Here is a 16,579-nt window from a genome sequence, read left to right as displayed (position 1 = left end):
TAGGTGGAAACCAGGATTACCTCCGGCCTGGTGGGCCAACAGGCTCGGGTACAGACTTTACTTGATGGCATATTGTAAGTTAAATCACGAATGGTGAACTTGGAACCCTCTCATTTTTCAATTTCTCATATTGACTGGATTATCACTTGAACTCATCATTTAATTTAACTCCAATTAACTTATATCTTTGAACAATATTAACAATCCGCCGAGACGTGAAAAATATCAAAAAGTAGCTATACAAGATAGTTACATACGTAGTAATGTACATGTATCTTTTAAAAGTAATCAATATTGAATGGTATCATCGAATATTATAACAAAAAATTTGGTAAATTTGTCCGATCAAATTCAATTGCGCGAGCGTGCTTCATATCCCTATTGTGCACGCTCATGACGTCAGCAAACAGATCCTTCGAGAAAAAAATTTTCCATCCGGTTGAAAATGTTATAAAACAATTGGTTCACACGTCAGCTGTGCGTTCATCGAGATATGAAGCATTTAGGAAGTTTAGAGAGCACTCAAGAAGCTAGAAGCTACGCCTCGAGCAACTCTTACGCATCTTTCGTGCTCCCCAAACTTCCCGCGTGCTTCATATCTCGATGAACGCGCGCTGACGTATGAACCAATTGTTAAACGTATAATTTAACAAACAGTGAAATTCCATGGGTTTTTTTTTAAAATTATGTTATTCCAGAAATTATGAACTTCATGGTCAACATTGAGTTTTAAAAGTCTCAACCTTTAACTCCCAAGATCTCATTAGCAATTCTCCTTACTGTCTGCTATACAGTTCTTGTGATATTAGTTTGGGGAATTCGTTATTGAATGTACAATCATCCCCTAATTAACATTTGTCTTTATTCTCATCACTCGTCTGCTTGATATTGTATTGATATTGTGAGGAGAAATTCTGTCTCGGTCACTTATGGGAGTTAAAGGGTTAACTCACATTTTTTTTCCTTATCTGGTTGAAGTGGAATTCCTTTTCCCCTTCCACCCCTGCTTCCCACCCTAAATACAACATTGAGTTTTATCTATCAAACCTTTCCGTTGAAGTAAACTGCTTGGGGGAAAGGAAGTTTTAAAAATGAGTGAGGAAGGACAAAATTAAAAGGATCCTGTAGAGGTGCCTTAATTTCTTATGTGTCAGCACTTAAAATTTGCTGCTCACCATTGGAAAAAGCTCAATATTCTTAAATTTTTACTTGGGCTTCCTTCATAAAACAACCTGCATATTTAATTCTTTTCTTCTCTAATGGAAATAAAATTAAAACCATTCTCCCTTACACAGTTATAAAGGGTGTAGCCAGCTTTTTAACTTGTACATTGTAGGCCAGTTCCTGAGAAAGTTCAATTTTTGTCTCAATATTTGAAAGAGTCAAATTACAAAAGTCAAGCAAGCAGACAGAAAAATGAAAGCCTGGGCCTGCCGGCCTATAGACTGGCTATGCCTTTGGTTATGCTGTTTGCAAAAGACTCCAAATATCTCTAGTAAATAACATTTCTATGGAGCTACAAATATCAGACGTGTTCCAAATCAACATGCTACATCAATTTTCAGTAAATTGGACACCCCATTATAAAATGAGTATGAACAACTTGTGTCCCACAAACAACTGTTATTCATAGCTAACATTTAAACTCCATAGGTTAATGGTATCAAATCTATCCAATCAGGGTTGAGAACCAAGTCTCAGGTCATTATTGTTCAATTTTCACACAAGTGCATATGTTGTAGCAGAAGAGGTGCATTTTTAATTGTGGGGGAACAGAGCTAATTGTGAGGCCAAAGTAGAAAGGGGGCAAGGAGGAGATAAGTGTCCAGAGGGGCCCCTTCCTAAGCACGTAACAACCACTTGCCTACCCTCACCTGAATATACAACATAGTTATGCATTTTCTGCTGGCCAATCAACCATTGTCATTGCTGAGATAACAATTTGCCTCAGTGAAATATATCATATCCTTCATGTACACCTACTTCTGTACATGCCTTGTGTAGTTTTTAACCTTTTTGTTCGCAAAAGTACCATCTTGATACAATGTCAAATTCCCTTAAAAAATTTACCAGGAAGCATACAGCTGCCAGGAAGGAGAAATAAAATACTAATCAGATCTTACAAGTTACAGGATTGAGTGACAGACCGCACATACAGAGATAGCTATGCAAATTTATGTGGAAGCTGGATGGTACAACACTTAATTCCATGTGTTGCAACTGGCAGGGATGCCACCTTACTCCATTTGTCTTTCTCAGGGTCATAGCACTCTGTTTCCAAAGTGCAAAGTGCATTCCTGTCACATCCCCCAACAATGAAGATTTTGTCACTCTCTACAGCTATCCCAGCATCCCATCTGGCAGTGCTAGCAGGTTCAATCAAGGACCACTGGTCTATATCAGGGTCATACACCTCACCACTATTCAGGTGAACAGAACCGTCCCAGCCACCTTAAAAAATTAACATGAAATTGCGTTGAACTGAATTTTTAAATGACATCTCACAATATTTGATCCAAACCCTTCACAACCTGACATCAGTATACAAGTTCTCCACACCATTTTTATACATTTCCTGTGGTACCTACAGGGATAACTTGTCTAACAATCAAGAGCTTCTTGAGTTTGTGATCATTTCCGTCAATCTCATAACCTTAATGTTTGATTCAGGGGTAATATTATTGGGAGAAATTAGATGCCTATCACTCTTACACACTAAGTAAACATGGCTCACCAATGATGTAGATCTTTCCATTTGTTGCTGCTCCTGATGCGCTCGCTCGCTTGTAATGCATGGGGGCAATTGCCCTCCACGTGTTTGTCATGGGGTCAAGATACTCTCCAGTGTTAAGTGACATTCCAACATAGCTTACTCCACCAATCACATACAGTACACGGCATGTCAACACACATGGACTGCTGCGACAAGTGGTCATGGGTGCTGTAAATGACCAAGTGTTTGTTGCTGGGTGGTAACGTTCCACACTGTTGAGTCGGAAGTTACTCTCATCACAGCCACCCACAGCATACATATTTCCTAATGTGAAGAAAAAAATAAAAGGTGAAACTATGACCACATGCAAAAGTACACGTGTCTTTATAGGTCAAAACCATTTTTTGCTGTTTAATAAAGATGATGGAATTGGATTTGAAAAGTTTAAAGGTAATTTTTACAAAGTTCAGACTATCTGTCTAACACTCCACAAAAAGATGGAATAAAAAAAAATGTTGCATTTTTTTAGGCAACTGTTCCCTTTTCTCTTCCACTAGTAACAGCCTTGGTAACAAGGTAAGTTGGTTTGAACTTTGAACTTATGCAACAAGTTGCTGTGATGAAAAATAATCCAGTTTTAATGCTACCCTAAGTATGTCCTCTGACTGATAGCCAACCCCTCTTTGACTAGCATCTAATTTCTCCTTACAATGTCACCCTTGAATCACACAATAAGGTCACAAGGATAAAGGAAATGATCACCAACTAATTAAGGAAGCTCTTGATTGGTAAACAAATTCTCCAAGTCAACACCTTAAAGAATGTATAGAAAACAGTATAGAGAATATGCATACTAACGTTAAGGTGTTAAGGGTGAATATAGAATATAGAAAGAATGTACTGCTGCTTTGAATTTAATCCTTTGAACCCTAAGAGTGACTAACATCTAATTTCTCCCAACAATACCACTCCTGGATCACACATTAAGGTCATGAGAAGAAAGGAAGTGGTCACCAGGGAAGGAACCTTTTGATTGGCAAACAAATTCTCCTTGTCAGCACCTTAGGAAATGTATAAAGAAAAGTGTGGAGAATATGCATACTGATATTAGGGTGTAAAGGATTAACTGGGCATAGGGGAAAAATAATACTCACCGTCAAGTACTGCAACATTGAGCAGACTGCGCCTCATATTCATGGGTGCAACCATTGTCCATGTGTTTGTTCTTGGATCATATCTTTCCACTGAGTTCAGAGAACTCTGGGCAGCACCTGTAGGCAGAAAATATTGCTGTATAACACTTTCATACTATACAAAGAGTTTAAATAAAAACTAGTAACTGGTGCTGACTACTGCTGCCTATAATATGTACTTATTGACTAAGTGGGAGGGCTAGACATGAATATTTGGCTTGAGGTCATGACACACAGACCAGGCCCAATGAGGCTGTGTATCACGATTGAGAGCCAATTAATTTCCTGTCCAGCCCTACCTAACTTAGTCAATATGTATTTTATCATATGACCAAGGACAAAGTTTTGAAAATTTAAGTTTTCATGGATAAACTTGATCTCAATTCTAAAACAGTAATGACCAACCTTGCAAAGTTGTGACAGGACTGCACTGTCAAAATTTCATCTGACTTTCTGCGATGCTCTTATCGTGCAAATCATTAATAAGTAATAACTTGAGATTGATTTCTCATGTAATTTGGTACAAATAAACACTTGTAAATTTTTCAAGACAACAAATTGCACTTGCCTGGCAATTTTGATCTTCTTGAAAAACTTTCTCATTCTTGTTTACACCAAATTGCACAAAATCAGGTTGTAACCTCTACTAAAACCATGAATAATAATCATACTAATGCTAATAAATATTATAATAATAATGATGATATTAGTAATAATAACAATAATAGTAATAACAATAACTCAATTGACTTCTCCCCAATGGTCCTTCTCAGGATTAACTTCAAATAACTTACAAAAAGCCGTAGTTATGAACAACAACAACAGCAAAAAAATAAATTTACATATTTTTCACGCTGTTCAAATAACGTTATTCTCTTACTTTCACCCGACCTCATTACCTACACGAAAATATGAAATCTAACCCTTACATGTACTCGTTAAAACTCTATTCATCACACATACCTTCTCGTGACTGACCACCCACGGCATATACCATGTCTCCAGTAACTGCTAATCCGTGTCTACATCGCGCGATGATCATGTGCGCTAAAGGACTCCATCTATTTGCTGCAGGGAAAAACCCAAAAGTGTCCCTCATTACTGTCGATCCTTGAATTCCTCCGGCAGCAAATATAACAGAAATTACCCCCATTGATCTTCTAGGTTTGGTTCTAGAACCTTTGATCAGGTGTCTGCGATCTGGAAGCATGTGGTAGTTCTTTGCTTCTAGAATCAACGATGTGCATTCCGGAGATGAAAGTACGATCTCTTCAGTTTCAACATGATCCGCTAAGTAATAGGGAGACATGAGCGGGAAACGAACATGTTGTGAAAGTATTTTAAAAAAGCCTCTACGAACTTCTATATCATGGTTTATCCATTGCATCAGACATTCGAATACTTGTTCTTCGCGTTCGACTCGAATGTCATCACTGCCGAGATATTCTGCTAAGCGGTCGGCAGAGAGCAACTTAAATTCATCCGTTTGCGAGACAGCCACAAAATTATCGTAAACGTATTGACTAGCTGTGCTTCGTAGAGCAGTACAATTGAATTTAAATGCAGCTGCTTCGATACCCAGGCAATTCGAGGGATTTAACATGGCTTTCATAAATGATATACAAGTTTCCTTCAAGTTCGTCATCAAGAGATAATTTGAAGCGGAAACAAAATCCTTGACGTTAAAGGGAGTAATCTTGATGCTTCCGGTGTAGATAAAATTTAACAACTCTTCCATTATTTCTGCAGTGATGTTTTCCAGAATCACTGGCTTGTTTTCCAAATGCTCACGCATGTTACTCGAAAACATCTCCCGGAAATAGGGACTACTTGCCGCCAAAACATTCCGATGAGCGAAAAATTGTTTTCCATTAACCACAATCACTACTTCGCACAAGATATTGTGTTTCCGGAACTCGTTAAGAGAGTTCATCATCTGGACACAGTAATTCGCTACAGGCACATAAACTTGTGAAAGCTCCACGGAAGCCATCTTGTTATTTTTAATCTCCTAATTTCTCCTTAACAGAAGACATGAGTTTGAGGACACCGCTGATTTTTTTATGACTGTCGGCTCGTAATAAAGAAATCCAAGATGGCGGACTTTGAGGTAGCACTGACAACAGAATCATCTGGAGATAACTTCTGTGTATCCTTATGGGATTTAAACTCAGGTATGCAACTGAAAGCTTACAAAGGAGGAAGTTGCCAAGCGAGATGCGTTTCACTTCTCGGTAAAGATTATATCATGGCATCACAGTCAAATAAACCTATAATCCACACGTGGAACATGGCTAAGGTTGGTTTCTTTGTTGCTAAATTTAAGGGAAAAAAATGATGTGTTTTAAAAATTTCCAGAAGATTGTGGTTGCATTTTTACCATACGTGAAAGGATTCATTGCCTTGTTGTTTTTATATTACAGGCATAGATAATTTGATCTTTTTTGTGTATAATTCAAATGTAACTGGTGCTTTTCAAATAAGGATCCAGTGATTTGTGAATTCATAATGAATGTTAGCTATCACGGACTTAACCCTCTACACCCCAACACCGGCATGCATATTCTCATTACTGTTCTCTGTACATTTCCAAAGGTGCTAACAAGGAGAATTTGTTTAACAATCAATAGCTGCTATTGTTGGTGATCATTTCCCATATTCTCATGATCTTAATGTGTGATTTAGGGGTGGTTTTGTAATGAGAAGTGAGATGCTGGTCACTGTTAGGGGTTTAAGGGTTAAGGCATTTTAGAGCTAGATTTAAACCTACCTGGTTTCTGGTTTGGTTTCTGAGATTTTGTTTGACTATTCCTTCCTGATCTCAGTTTATTGCAACTGAGAACCCAGTAATGAGTTGAAAATTTTACTTGAAGTGCCCCCCCCTCCCCATACTCCTATACACTCCTTTTTTATTTCCTTTTATATTAGGAGTCAGTTCTAACAAAATTAATCTGCCCTGGTAAAGTGACAGCCATAACATGTTCTCCTGATGGTAACTACTGTGTGGTGGCTTGTGGTGAGAAAATTTATATTTGGCAGGTATGTTTGAGTCATTCAGTGGGAAAAAGAAATTTTAAAAAAAGTAATGAAAAAAAGAACTTAATTCATGACTAGTTCATTAACAGTGTTCTTAAGCTACAATTATAATTATTGGATTAAAGATGTATACACTATTGTATTATCAACATACAGTTAAAAGCATTTTAGAAAACAGGTTAGTCTTTAGAATCTCAAAACATGATAAAAAAGTCTGTACTCAAGCCTAGTGGTTTATAAAGCCACGGCTCATCCATAGCATGAAGTGATCAGAAGTTTCACCACTCCCCCCTGTATGGGGTGCCAGTCCATCACAAGGTGACCCCCACTATTTAAGCTGGCTTCCCTGACAATTTTTCAGTACATGTTTTACTCCTAGGTGGAGAGATGCTCTTTGAGAGTAAAGTGTTTTCCATAGTACAAGATACAATGATGTAGCCAGGTCTCAAACTGACCAAGTCTTGGAGTTCAGCCCACTTACCATTTGGCTACTGTGTCCCTGAGATTATCATGAAAGGTTTTATTCAGTTCTTTTCTTTCAAAGGTTGCAAGTGGCAATTTACTTGGGTTACTTTCAAGACACTTCCAGCGAGTCTCATGTCTGAAATTCACAGATGATGGATCTCATTTCTTGTCATCTGGTGATGATAATTTAGTGATGGTGTGGAAAATGGCAAAGTAAGCTCTTGGAAACTTTTGTTCTCAAATATAGAGTCTCTAGAACTTCTTCCTACAGAACCTTAACCATTTCACTTGCAAGATGTTTTTGGAAATCTGCTACACTGTCTTCAATACATTGCTTATAATTTCAGTTCAGAGAATTTTGTATAACTTAATGTACCGGTAGTTGATTAAGCCCCACATACATGTACCTTGACAAAAGTCTTCAATTTCAGATATCTTTAATTTCAAATATTTCAATAGTAAATTCCCCACAGAAAAAAAAAGTTCTTTTGCTGCTTGAAAAAGATCTTTAATGGCAGCCTGCAAGACGCATTTTTCAGGAGGGTTGGGGAAAAAGGCTGAAAAATGCAATTTTGAAGAATATGACACAGGCATCTTCACATTTAAAAATGAAATATTATTAATACTTTTACATTTTGTTGAATTTTTATGATCTTTTTCAGGATTTTGTCGGTTTCATCAAACAGCGTAGGAACTTCAGATGAAATACGAACTCCAAGGTACACATGGTCTGATCATGCCCTTCCTGTCACTGATATCCATTGTGGAAGTGGGGGCATGAGAGGTCATGTGATCACTGCATCCCTTGATCAAACTTGTAAGGTAAGTGATAGCAATAGTATTATCAGCCTTGGTTGAATGTATGTCACTGGTGTATTGGTTTATAACTAAAATTTAAATTTTTAACTGAGATTGATGAGTGACGGATATAAGTGGTGTGATGTAAATAACTGCAATTTGCCACAAAAAAGGAAAAATGTTTGGATAAGAGACTAGCTACATGGTACATTTACTTGAGCTTGTCACAGTTTCTTTGCAAGGAGTGTTGAAGCTAGCCGTTAGGACTAGCAAAAAAAACCTGCAGGCATTAAGGCTGTGCAGTGTCATGAGAAAAATGGAAATGATAGAAAACTTAAAAAATTCTGGATCATTAAACAAATTCTCCTTGTCAATATCACAGGAAATGTTTAGAGAACTGTATGGAGAATATGCATACTGACATTAGGGTGTAAAGCCTTAAACCCAGACCCCCTTATCCAGAGCCCATCTTCCATGACTATTGGCCATGAAGTCTTCCACACTTGTCCCATTTTTTTTTTTTTCATAGTTGTACAGCCTGAGTTCTGGTGAACTTTTGTGTTCATTTGTGTTTGATGTTGGAGTAGCAGCTGTGACAATGGATGCTGCAGAACAGAACTGCTTTGCAGGAGGAACAGATGGCAACATCTACCAAGTAGAGCTTTTTAGAAGGGTAAGCATAAAGTAATTTTTCAGAGTAGCCTTTACTTTCCTCTTTTATGAACTAAAATCTGCGAGTCATGCATCGAACAACCTCCATGATTTTGCTGATGCTGGAACAGAATGGTCCGACAGCTGAGGGTTTCCTGGCCCCTATCAGCTTCTATTTACAGCATCAAGGTTATGTGCTGATTTTATCTTTCATGCCATTTGTTCCGTACCACTTAATATTTTTCCATCTTGAAATACAGGGGATGAAGAATAACATTCACTTGGAGAAAGAAGAAGCCCTCATCTTCAATGGTCATAGGTAATATTCTCAAGCATCTGATGATCCAATAATTATTTTAACCCGTGTACTCCAAAGATCTTTTAAGTAATTCTCCTTACCATCTGCCATTCAATTCTTAAGATGCTAGTTCAGAGATTTTGGTATTGCATCAACTGATCATCCCCAAATTGATATTTTTCTTTATCCTCATCACTTCTCTGCTTGATATTGCATTAATATTGTAAGGAGAAATTCTGTCTTGGTCACTCATTGGTTTTAAAGGGTTAATATTTTCCAGGTTCTCAGAACTTGAATGGACGATTTTAGCCAAACTTGACCTTAAATCTCTTAATCTCAAGCCCAATATGCTGGAAGGTGGACCAACTGAGCTATGAATCAATATGTTGGAGAGCAAGGCAATTTTTAGATGGCTCATCTTTCTTGTAAAGGAATATGTTTTTGTCTTGTTTGATGGTAACCAAAAATAATAATTTTAATGACTGTTGTTCAGAAAAGTGTTTTTTGTCTTGTTACAAGCATGGGTCAAAGAAAAGTGATATGAGTTTCTACTAGGAAAGGAACCACAAATCTCCAGATTTTTCACTCTTTTTCTCTACCACTGAGCCACAGAGACTCTACAGTGACCCTGGCTGTTCCCAGACCAGGTTCATATGTGACGCACCTCCTGCACAGTGTTAGGTTCAAAATGTCGAAAACTTTGTGTGAGTGACTATTCTATTTATCTCTATTTAGTAAACAAGTCAACAGTTTAGCAATTTCTATGGATGGAACTCTGTTATTGTCTGGCTCTCAAGACCAGACTGCTCGTGTTTGGCATGTTCCTAGTAAGCAGTGTCTCAGAGTTGTCAACCACAAAGGTAAGCTTAACCATTTCACTCTCAGAAGTGATTAACGTGTAGCTTCTCCCTACAATATCCATACATTATCCAGCACACAGGTAATGAGAATACTCATACTTATCAGCTAGAAGTTGTTATCTTGATCTGACACCAAATTCTCGTGGGTGATTTACAAGAAAATGTGTAGCAGCTAGAGGGGAGAATTAACAATCATATCTTGGGAGTTAAAGGGTTAAATTTTTCACGTTGATATACTTGATTCTTTGTGTACAGGTGCAGTGACCAATTCTCAGATAATTCCAAAACCTTTACACCTGGAAAACCCATCTCCGAAATCATCCCTTGCTCCGATCCAGCCTCTAAAACGGCACGTGCATGTACCGAATCGATCACGTGAAAAACACGTCGCCGGTCCCGCGGGAACAAGTGATGGCGATTCCAACTCTGACGCTATTCTTATGACGCTGAAGGGAAAAATAAGCGAGGTATGGACTTGAGACCTGGATTGTAAATTATACCCAGTGATTTAGATGCATTTCTTTACGTTAGCTATGAGACTTTGAACTTAATATTTTTATTTTGATTTTCAAACAGGAAAGTAGTTCGGAAAAAAGAAAAAGATTTGGGGACAGTGTTGCGCTACCTCTGCTTGCCGAGGTACGACATTTCCTACTTCACCTTCTTCTCCTGTTACATTCATAACAGACACTCAATCGATAATTGCTCGAATAAATCCGAAGATGACGCTAATTCCAGTTTTTCTACTCCTGCAGGTCGCAGAGTTTGAAGGGCAGGGAACTGCAACAACAGGAAAGAGACAACTTTCGCGACGGGAACTTGAAGAGCAATTAGAAAACGTTAAACGGGTGAACAAACATTTTTACCATTTTGCCGTGAGAGAATTAATGGATGAAGTGTACCAAGCAACCGGAAAAGGGACAACGTGAAGGAACGAACGCTTGTTGAGGTTTCCAAGATGGAATTTGTGCTTGCTGTTTCCCAAGGAAAGCCATACTATTGAGATTGGATCGGCAAGTTCTCAATCCTTGTTTCCAGAGGCTGAACCGGTCAAAACAAGAACGAATTTCGCCAACGTAAAAGGTTTATCTTCCCTGTAACTTGCTGAAAGACATCACCTCACGGCGATGACATTACGTTCGTCTGTAAAACCACTGAAGTACTACGCTCGTTGTAAATATGGTTTGCGGTTAAATTTTACTTTGTAAGAAATAACAACCAAGCAAACCGCTTAGAACGCATGAAAACACGGGCGACCAATTCGTGCTTGGTGTTAGTTTTGCATCGAATTGGTCAAGAAAGTGGTGCGAGTTTTCTGAAACAATCATAGAGCGAAAAAATATCCCAAGTTGCTTTCGTCAATTTTAATTAAATTGAGTTTAATTAATTTAAAATTAAAATTACTCCAACTGACTTGCCGTCTCGATTAACAAATAATATTTAGATGACTTCAGAAATAATGGTCATCTCCCCTCTTTACGGTGTATGTTTTTAGGGACTCGATTATATTTATTGGAACAGGTTATAATTGTCAGAATCTTGGTTACATTTCACTTAATTTAAATAAGATGAACACCGTAACTTCATAAAGGTGACTGAGTGTGCGTTACGTATGTACTCTCATGCTTAGCTGTGGTTGCCTGGAATTCCACAGCAGTGATTGGTACATCTCCGGATTAGGTTCCCTCTGCGCACGGCTCTCCTACTGTTGTGTTTCTTGATCGTCCACAACCGAGCACCTAGGATTTCTATTCCACTGTCCTTGTTGATGGTGTTAGGGTGAAGTAATATGTAGATCGCCGCATTCACCCTAAGTGTGTAGAAATGTGGATCACGTAATGCAGAACGTCATTTTGGCCAATTTTCCGAAAAGATGTTAGATAAGAATCACAATAGTCCTGCAAAACGGTGACAGGTTATATGTTCAAAGGGTTGATGAAAATTCAAGAAATTCACACAGATTAATTTTTTTTCATGAAATCGTTAACTTTTTCGTGCTTGATATGAAAACCGAAATATTTTGCTCAAATACTACTTGGACCAACTCGAGATCGTCCACAAATCACGCAGGCGTAAGAACAACCCGAAACTGCGCGCGCAGAGGTAAACTGCGAAATTATCTACGGCCGGAGACTTTTCACCAATCTTTAGGAAGGATTCGTATTTACACATTTGGCGAGTAATAATAAATTCCTCTTGCTATCTGACTCCAAATTAAACTGAGTTCCGAGATTCGACTCCAAATGCCCATATTCTTTTGGCGAGCTGTTGAAACGTAGTGATGACATATGCTAAAAACATAAAATATGCCTAAACATAAGGAAATCCTCTGCTTACTTTCATTGAATGGTTTTCGTTAATTACACCCATAGCTGACCAACCCATCTCGGTAATGCGACTTAAACGGAGCAAGTCAAGTTAAAAAAAAAAAGGCGGAATAAGAGAAGCTAAGTTTTCAATCCAGAATGGTGACGTCAAAATGGCTAGAGATCATTTCCATGACCTCATTCGTTTGTTTGACGTGTTTATTTACGATGCAATGGTTTTCAAGTTTCTCCTACTCAACATGGGAGTTACCTGCTCTCGTTTTAAAAGCACTTGCTCGCGTTATCAAGATGAAGTTCTTTCCCGAGTGCAGCCCTGTTTGACCTCAGTTAGGAAAAGGAACAGAAAAGGGAATCACGATGACAGTGAGTCTTGTGAGAAGGAAAAAAATGACTTCGGAAGCAAAGAGAAAAACCACATAGATGTAAAGCCGTCCGCATGCGTAGAAACCGAAGAACCAAGCATTCCTGCTATTAAAGAAGTTAAAGTTTTACCTCCCATTCGCACCAGAACTAGTATTACTACAGTTGAGTACAAGCCCTATCGTGTATGGGGAGGCAGTGTAAGCTCTTTTTATGAGACAATTCAAAGAGACTCAATCGTAGACGATGAGATTATAACAGGGGGCAGAAAAAGGAGTAGAAGAACCAGTTCTCTGAGACAGCATAAAACTGAGCAAGGAAGTAAAGATGGGCACTTTCTTGAGTGGGAGGTGCAACTCAAGGCGTTGACTGAGGCTGAAGAGCCAAGTGGCCCAATAGAGAAAGCAGCTTTTGCGAAACGAAGGAGAAATAACACAAAACTTGTAAGTATCATGCGCCAGTCAATTCGAAGCTTCAACATTCCCCACTCACGGACACCTGACCGTCGTCCGTGTCAGGAGGGGAAGGATAAGAAATTTTAACCAAAAGTGTACAGTCTCTTTAGCGAAAGTCATATATCCTAAATATGGAGGTCGCTATCGAGTGGCGCGGAAGGTGTATTTAATTTCAGCTGCAATTTTCCTTTCTTTCCCTCCTCGGTATGTGTTTTTTTTTTCTAATTTTATATTATCTTTTTTTGTATTCACGAGCGACATTAGTGATCTGACTAATGAGCCAATCATGTCAAGAGTGTACCTTGAAGTTGACATCGAGGTTGAAGTAGACACCTCTCATATTCTCTCGTTTTTAGAGTTCAGTTGATCTATGAATATCATCTTTTATCTTATGCAGGCTCCTCTCTCGTCAAACTGAAGCTAAATGCAGTCAAATTACTTAAGACCTGCAGTAGTTTATGTTGTAATTCAGTTGCTTCTTTGGCTTGCTAAGATGGAGGTCACTGGAACTAAACCAAACGTGGTTTTTATTCAATAAATGTGTTCCACCTGAACACAGTTTTAAATATAAAGCATTTTTTTAATCGCAGCATGTAATAAAACTTGTAATTTGATCAGTTCTTGTAATAAATTTGTAAACTAAACTATATTGAATTAATTGTTGTCGCTCACTTCTTAGTGATTAGAGACCAGTCTTTTTTAGCAACAGGGGGGGGGGTGGGGCGGGGGGAAGGGTGGGGTGGGATGGAGGGGCGTCAGAGGACTTTGGTTGTGTCACAATAAAAGTTACCAGATCCCCCACAAGACTCTGTAGTATTCTAGTGATCCAACCTCATAAGCAGTCAATTAGCTGTTACTCTCTTTTAAACTTAGTTTAATTGGAGACGACTGTTCCCTTTTTGTTCCCAATTAAAATCCTACGATCTCCCTTCCCCCCCGCAAGTTATTGAAAATCACTGCCCGCTTACATAGTTTTCATGTTTCGCTTCAGGTTTTTGCTTATGACTAGAAATACTTTTTCTTCGATTTTACTTAAATTGACAAAAACGGTTTGAGTCGTCAAGGGTAAATTTATACATGAAATGATTTGAGAGGAAAGACCGAAAGTTCGAGTTATTGAGTTATCATACTACCTAATTTCATTATAATCTACTGAATTGATAACGTAAATTGGCCACCGTAAAGAGTTTAAAAGTTGACGTTTCGAAAGGCTAACGCTCGAACGTCAGCTTTGAAACTCTTTTTGGTGGCCAACTTACGTTATCAACCCAGTTGATAATATTTAATTACCCTGTTATACTCTCATCGACACAGCACCACAGTTTCTTTAGAAACTTACCCCCTTTATCATACTAAGTAGTCATGGTAGTTCAATTTTCTTCCGTAACGGTGGGAGCTTGCACATCGGGTGGGCCTTCTCTGGTGTTTGTAATGGTAAGTCTTTCACGTGACAGAAACGCCAAAAAGATGGTGGAGATGAACATGTTGAAGCTCATAATCGTGAGAAAGAGATTTCTTTCTATCTGATCAACAAGAAGCAAGACAAGAGAGACTGGAGTATCCAAAAGAACTCGATAGCTAACTGTGGCTAGAGCGAAGGGATGATTCAAATTATTGGCGCAAAGGACGTGGTACAGGCCATGAATGGAAATCAGATAAAGGAACGCTGCTAGGTAGCCACCAGCGAGCCCATCAAAATTATCGAGAACAAACATTTTATGAGCAAAATCGGGTCTCACCGCTAACACGTACCAAAAGATTGTTTGAATGAGGCCCACAAAAAACACGGCTGTAATGGTTCCTCCTACTTTCATCCCGTGACATTCTCGAAATGGAGCCAGGAGCTCTTTTAAGAAGTCTCCCAATGAGGAACCATCCCTTTCTCGGCACCATATAAACAGGGTGCTCAGGGAAAGCAACACATCCAAGCCCATGAAGACTAACGCGAACGTGAAAGGGACCATATTTCTGAGGATGAACATGAGCCCCGTCGCTGGCACCCAAACGAGACGGCTAACAACAGAAGCCAAAATGGTTCCATAGCGATGTATTCTTACAGTGGAACGTGCCAAGATTATGAAAAGAAATCCAATTTCTACAACTCCAAGGCCGACCAGGCGTACGTAACCTTCAGAACGACCGGTGTATTCTACTTTCAATATGATGCCATAGAGCTTGGGCACTGCCAGAAATGTGAGGCCGCCTAAGCAGTAGACTAATAAAGATGACCACTGAACGAACTTTTCCGTTTTACTCATTGGCTCGTGACGAGGAATGGAAAGCATAAACTTGAACCAGTCGCGTAACATCCTCAGGAGGGTTGTGAATGACGCCTGCCCATGAATTACAATCGTGATCATGATAAGAATGTTTACATTAGAATTTAATGTCTTCTTGGAGACTAGAAGTCCTACTTTCCCATGCCGTTTCTTATAAACTTCCGATGGAAAATAAATGATAAATCTAGTTTACACCACCCTCTAGCTCCACCCCCCCCCTCCAGAAAAAATGGAGTCGCTTCCGTCTAGCGACCACAGCTGGGATTGCACGAAACACTCTCAAAGTGGTATCAGTTTGAGATTTTGAGGGTCGCAATAAAACCACATAAAAGCCGGTATCTATATAATTGATAAAAAGTTGCAAACTACCCTTTTAGCATATAAATTGAAATTCGATGCATTTAAATTTCTCGAGAGACACAACAAGTAGAAAGAAATCATAACCATAATTCATCACGAGTTGTCAATGCATTCAGTTAGTAATTATAGCCCTTTGGCCTGTACTGAATCTTACATTCTAGAAAGTTGCATATTTTCGTTACTTAGCAGAACCAAAAAAAGTGAAGGAAAAAGAGAAAAGAAATAAAGCAATAAATAAAGGAAAAAAGAAGAAAAAAAAACAGCCTTGATGTTAACCCTAATATTTATAGAGTTTGTTGGAACTACTCCTTTGGTAATTAATTTTTTGGTCCTCTCCCATCTCCCATATTTTTGTAAGGAAAAAAAATTCGCTGAATTATTTGGTAAGTCTTGGAGATGAGTTTAAGCTACGCTGATTTTTTTCCCAATCCTTTGATTTCTTCAATGTATCGACACGAATAGATTATTCGAGCAGTTTTGGTTACTTACCTCAAAGACAGAGCACTCACGACAAACTTATAGCCACCGTTAGATTCAAAGACTTGTCTATATGGTAATATGTCTCCTCGACAAACTGACCAGCTAAAATAATTGATTAAACATTGGTAAAAGGTGCGTGAGATCTTTGCTCTAATTGATTAAAAAAAAAAAAAAGACTTTCACACATTAAAAATAGAAGCCAAATGTGGATGTGTTTTGGAGGTTACCGCAGATGCTAGTCATAATTATCACATAGAAAATAAATTGAGTTTACGCAAAAGCTTTGTTCTTATCTTTCTTGACT

At 38.5% G+C, this 16,579-nt stretch overlaps 3 protein-coding genes across 3 annotated transcripts; 1 reads left to right on the top strand and 2 right to left on the bottom strand.

Annotated features, from left to right (window-relative positions):
• Positions 1-198: 198 nt before the first annotated feature.
• On the bottom strand, positions 199-5,929 carry LOC131783735 (kelch-like protein diablo). Its single transcript, XM_059100503.2, has 4 exons — positions 4,870-5,929; positions 3,868-3,984; positions 2,735-3,037; positions 199-2,451 (listed from the first exon to the last, which is right to left on the bottom strand). The coding sequence occupies exons 1-4, from the start codon at positions 5,897-5,899 to the stop codon at positions 2,165-2,167; spliced, it is 1,737 nt and encodes a 578-aa protein (XP_058956486.1). The 5' UTR covers positions 5,900-5,929; the 3' UTR covers positions 199-2,164.
• On the top strand, positions 5,560-11,530 carry LOC131783738 (WD repeat-containing protein 18). Its single transcript, XM_066159730.1, has 10 exons — positions 5,560-6,205; positions 6,835-6,945; positions 7,487-7,620; positions 8,070-8,229; positions 8,735-8,878; positions 9,117-9,175; positions 9,890-10,014; positions 10,270-10,481; positions 10,591-10,653; positions 10,770-11,530. The coding sequence occupies exons 1-10, from the start codon at positions 6,002-6,004 to the stop codon at positions 10,941-10,943; spliced, it is 1,386 nt and encodes a 461-aa protein (XP_066015827.1). The 5' UTR covers positions 5,560-6,001; the 3' UTR covers positions 10,944-11,530.
• A 2,847-nt stretch (positions 11,531-14,377) lies between these two features.
• On the bottom strand, positions 14,378-16,378 carry LOC131783748 (uncharacterized). The gene is made up of 2 exons (XM_066159650.1): positions 16,285-16,378; positions 14,378-15,489 (listed from the first exon to the last, which is right to left on the bottom strand). Exon 2 carries the CDS (start codon positions 15,463-15,465, stop codon positions 14,527-14,529), a length of 939 nt encoding a protein of 312 aa, XP_066015747.1. The 5' UTR covers positions 15,466-15,489; positions 16,285-16,378; the 3' UTR covers positions 14,378-14,526.
• Positions 16,379-16,579: the final 201 nt, after the last annotated feature.

This window comes from Pocillopora verrucosa, chromosome 12 (genome assembly GCF_036669915.1).
Source record: "Pocillopora verrucosa isolate sample1 chromosome 12, ASM3666991v2, whole genome shotgun sequence".
Lineage (NCBI taxonomy): Eukaryota > Metazoa > Cnidaria > Anthozoa > Scleractinia > Pocilloporidae > Pocillopora > Pocillopora verrucosa.
This window is presented reverse-complemented; position numbering and strand designations above follow the sequence as displayed.

What these genes read in the sequence shown, in the direction of transcription:
- LOC131783738 (XM_066159730.1), top strand. Translation starts at nt 6,002, where the DNA reads ATGGCGGACTTTGAGGTAGCACTGACAACAGAATCATCTGGAGATAAC. An exon ending in ATGGTGTGGAAAATGGCAAA is followed by an intron (nt 7,621 to 8,069) that starts GTAAGCTCTTGG and finishes GATCTTTTTCAG; the next exon opens with GATTTTGTCGGTTTCATCAA. An exon ending in CCCTTGATCAAACTTGTAAG is followed by an intron (nt 8,230 to 8,734) that starts GTAAGTGATAGC and finishes TTTTTTTCATAG; the next exon opens with TTGTACAGCCTGAGTTCTGG.
- LOC131783735 (XM_059100503.2), bottom strand. Translation starts at nt 5,899, where the DNA reads ATGGCTTCCGTGGAGCTTTCACAAGTTTATGTGCCTGTAGCGAATTAC. An exon ending in GGGTGGTCAGTCACGAGAAG is followed by an intron (nt 3,985 to 4,869) that starts GTATGTGTGATG and finishes TTCTGCCTACAG; the next exon opens with GTGCTGCCCAGAGTTCTCTG. An exon ending in CAATGTTGCAGTACTTGACG is followed by an intron (nt 3,038 to 3,867) that starts GTGAGTATTATT and finishes TCTTCACATTAG; the next exon opens with GAAATATGTATGCTGTGGGT.
- LOC131783748 (XM_066159650.1), bottom strand. Translation starts at nt 15,465, where the DNA reads ATGTTACGCGACTGGTTCAAGTTTATGCTTTCCATTCCTCGTCACGAG.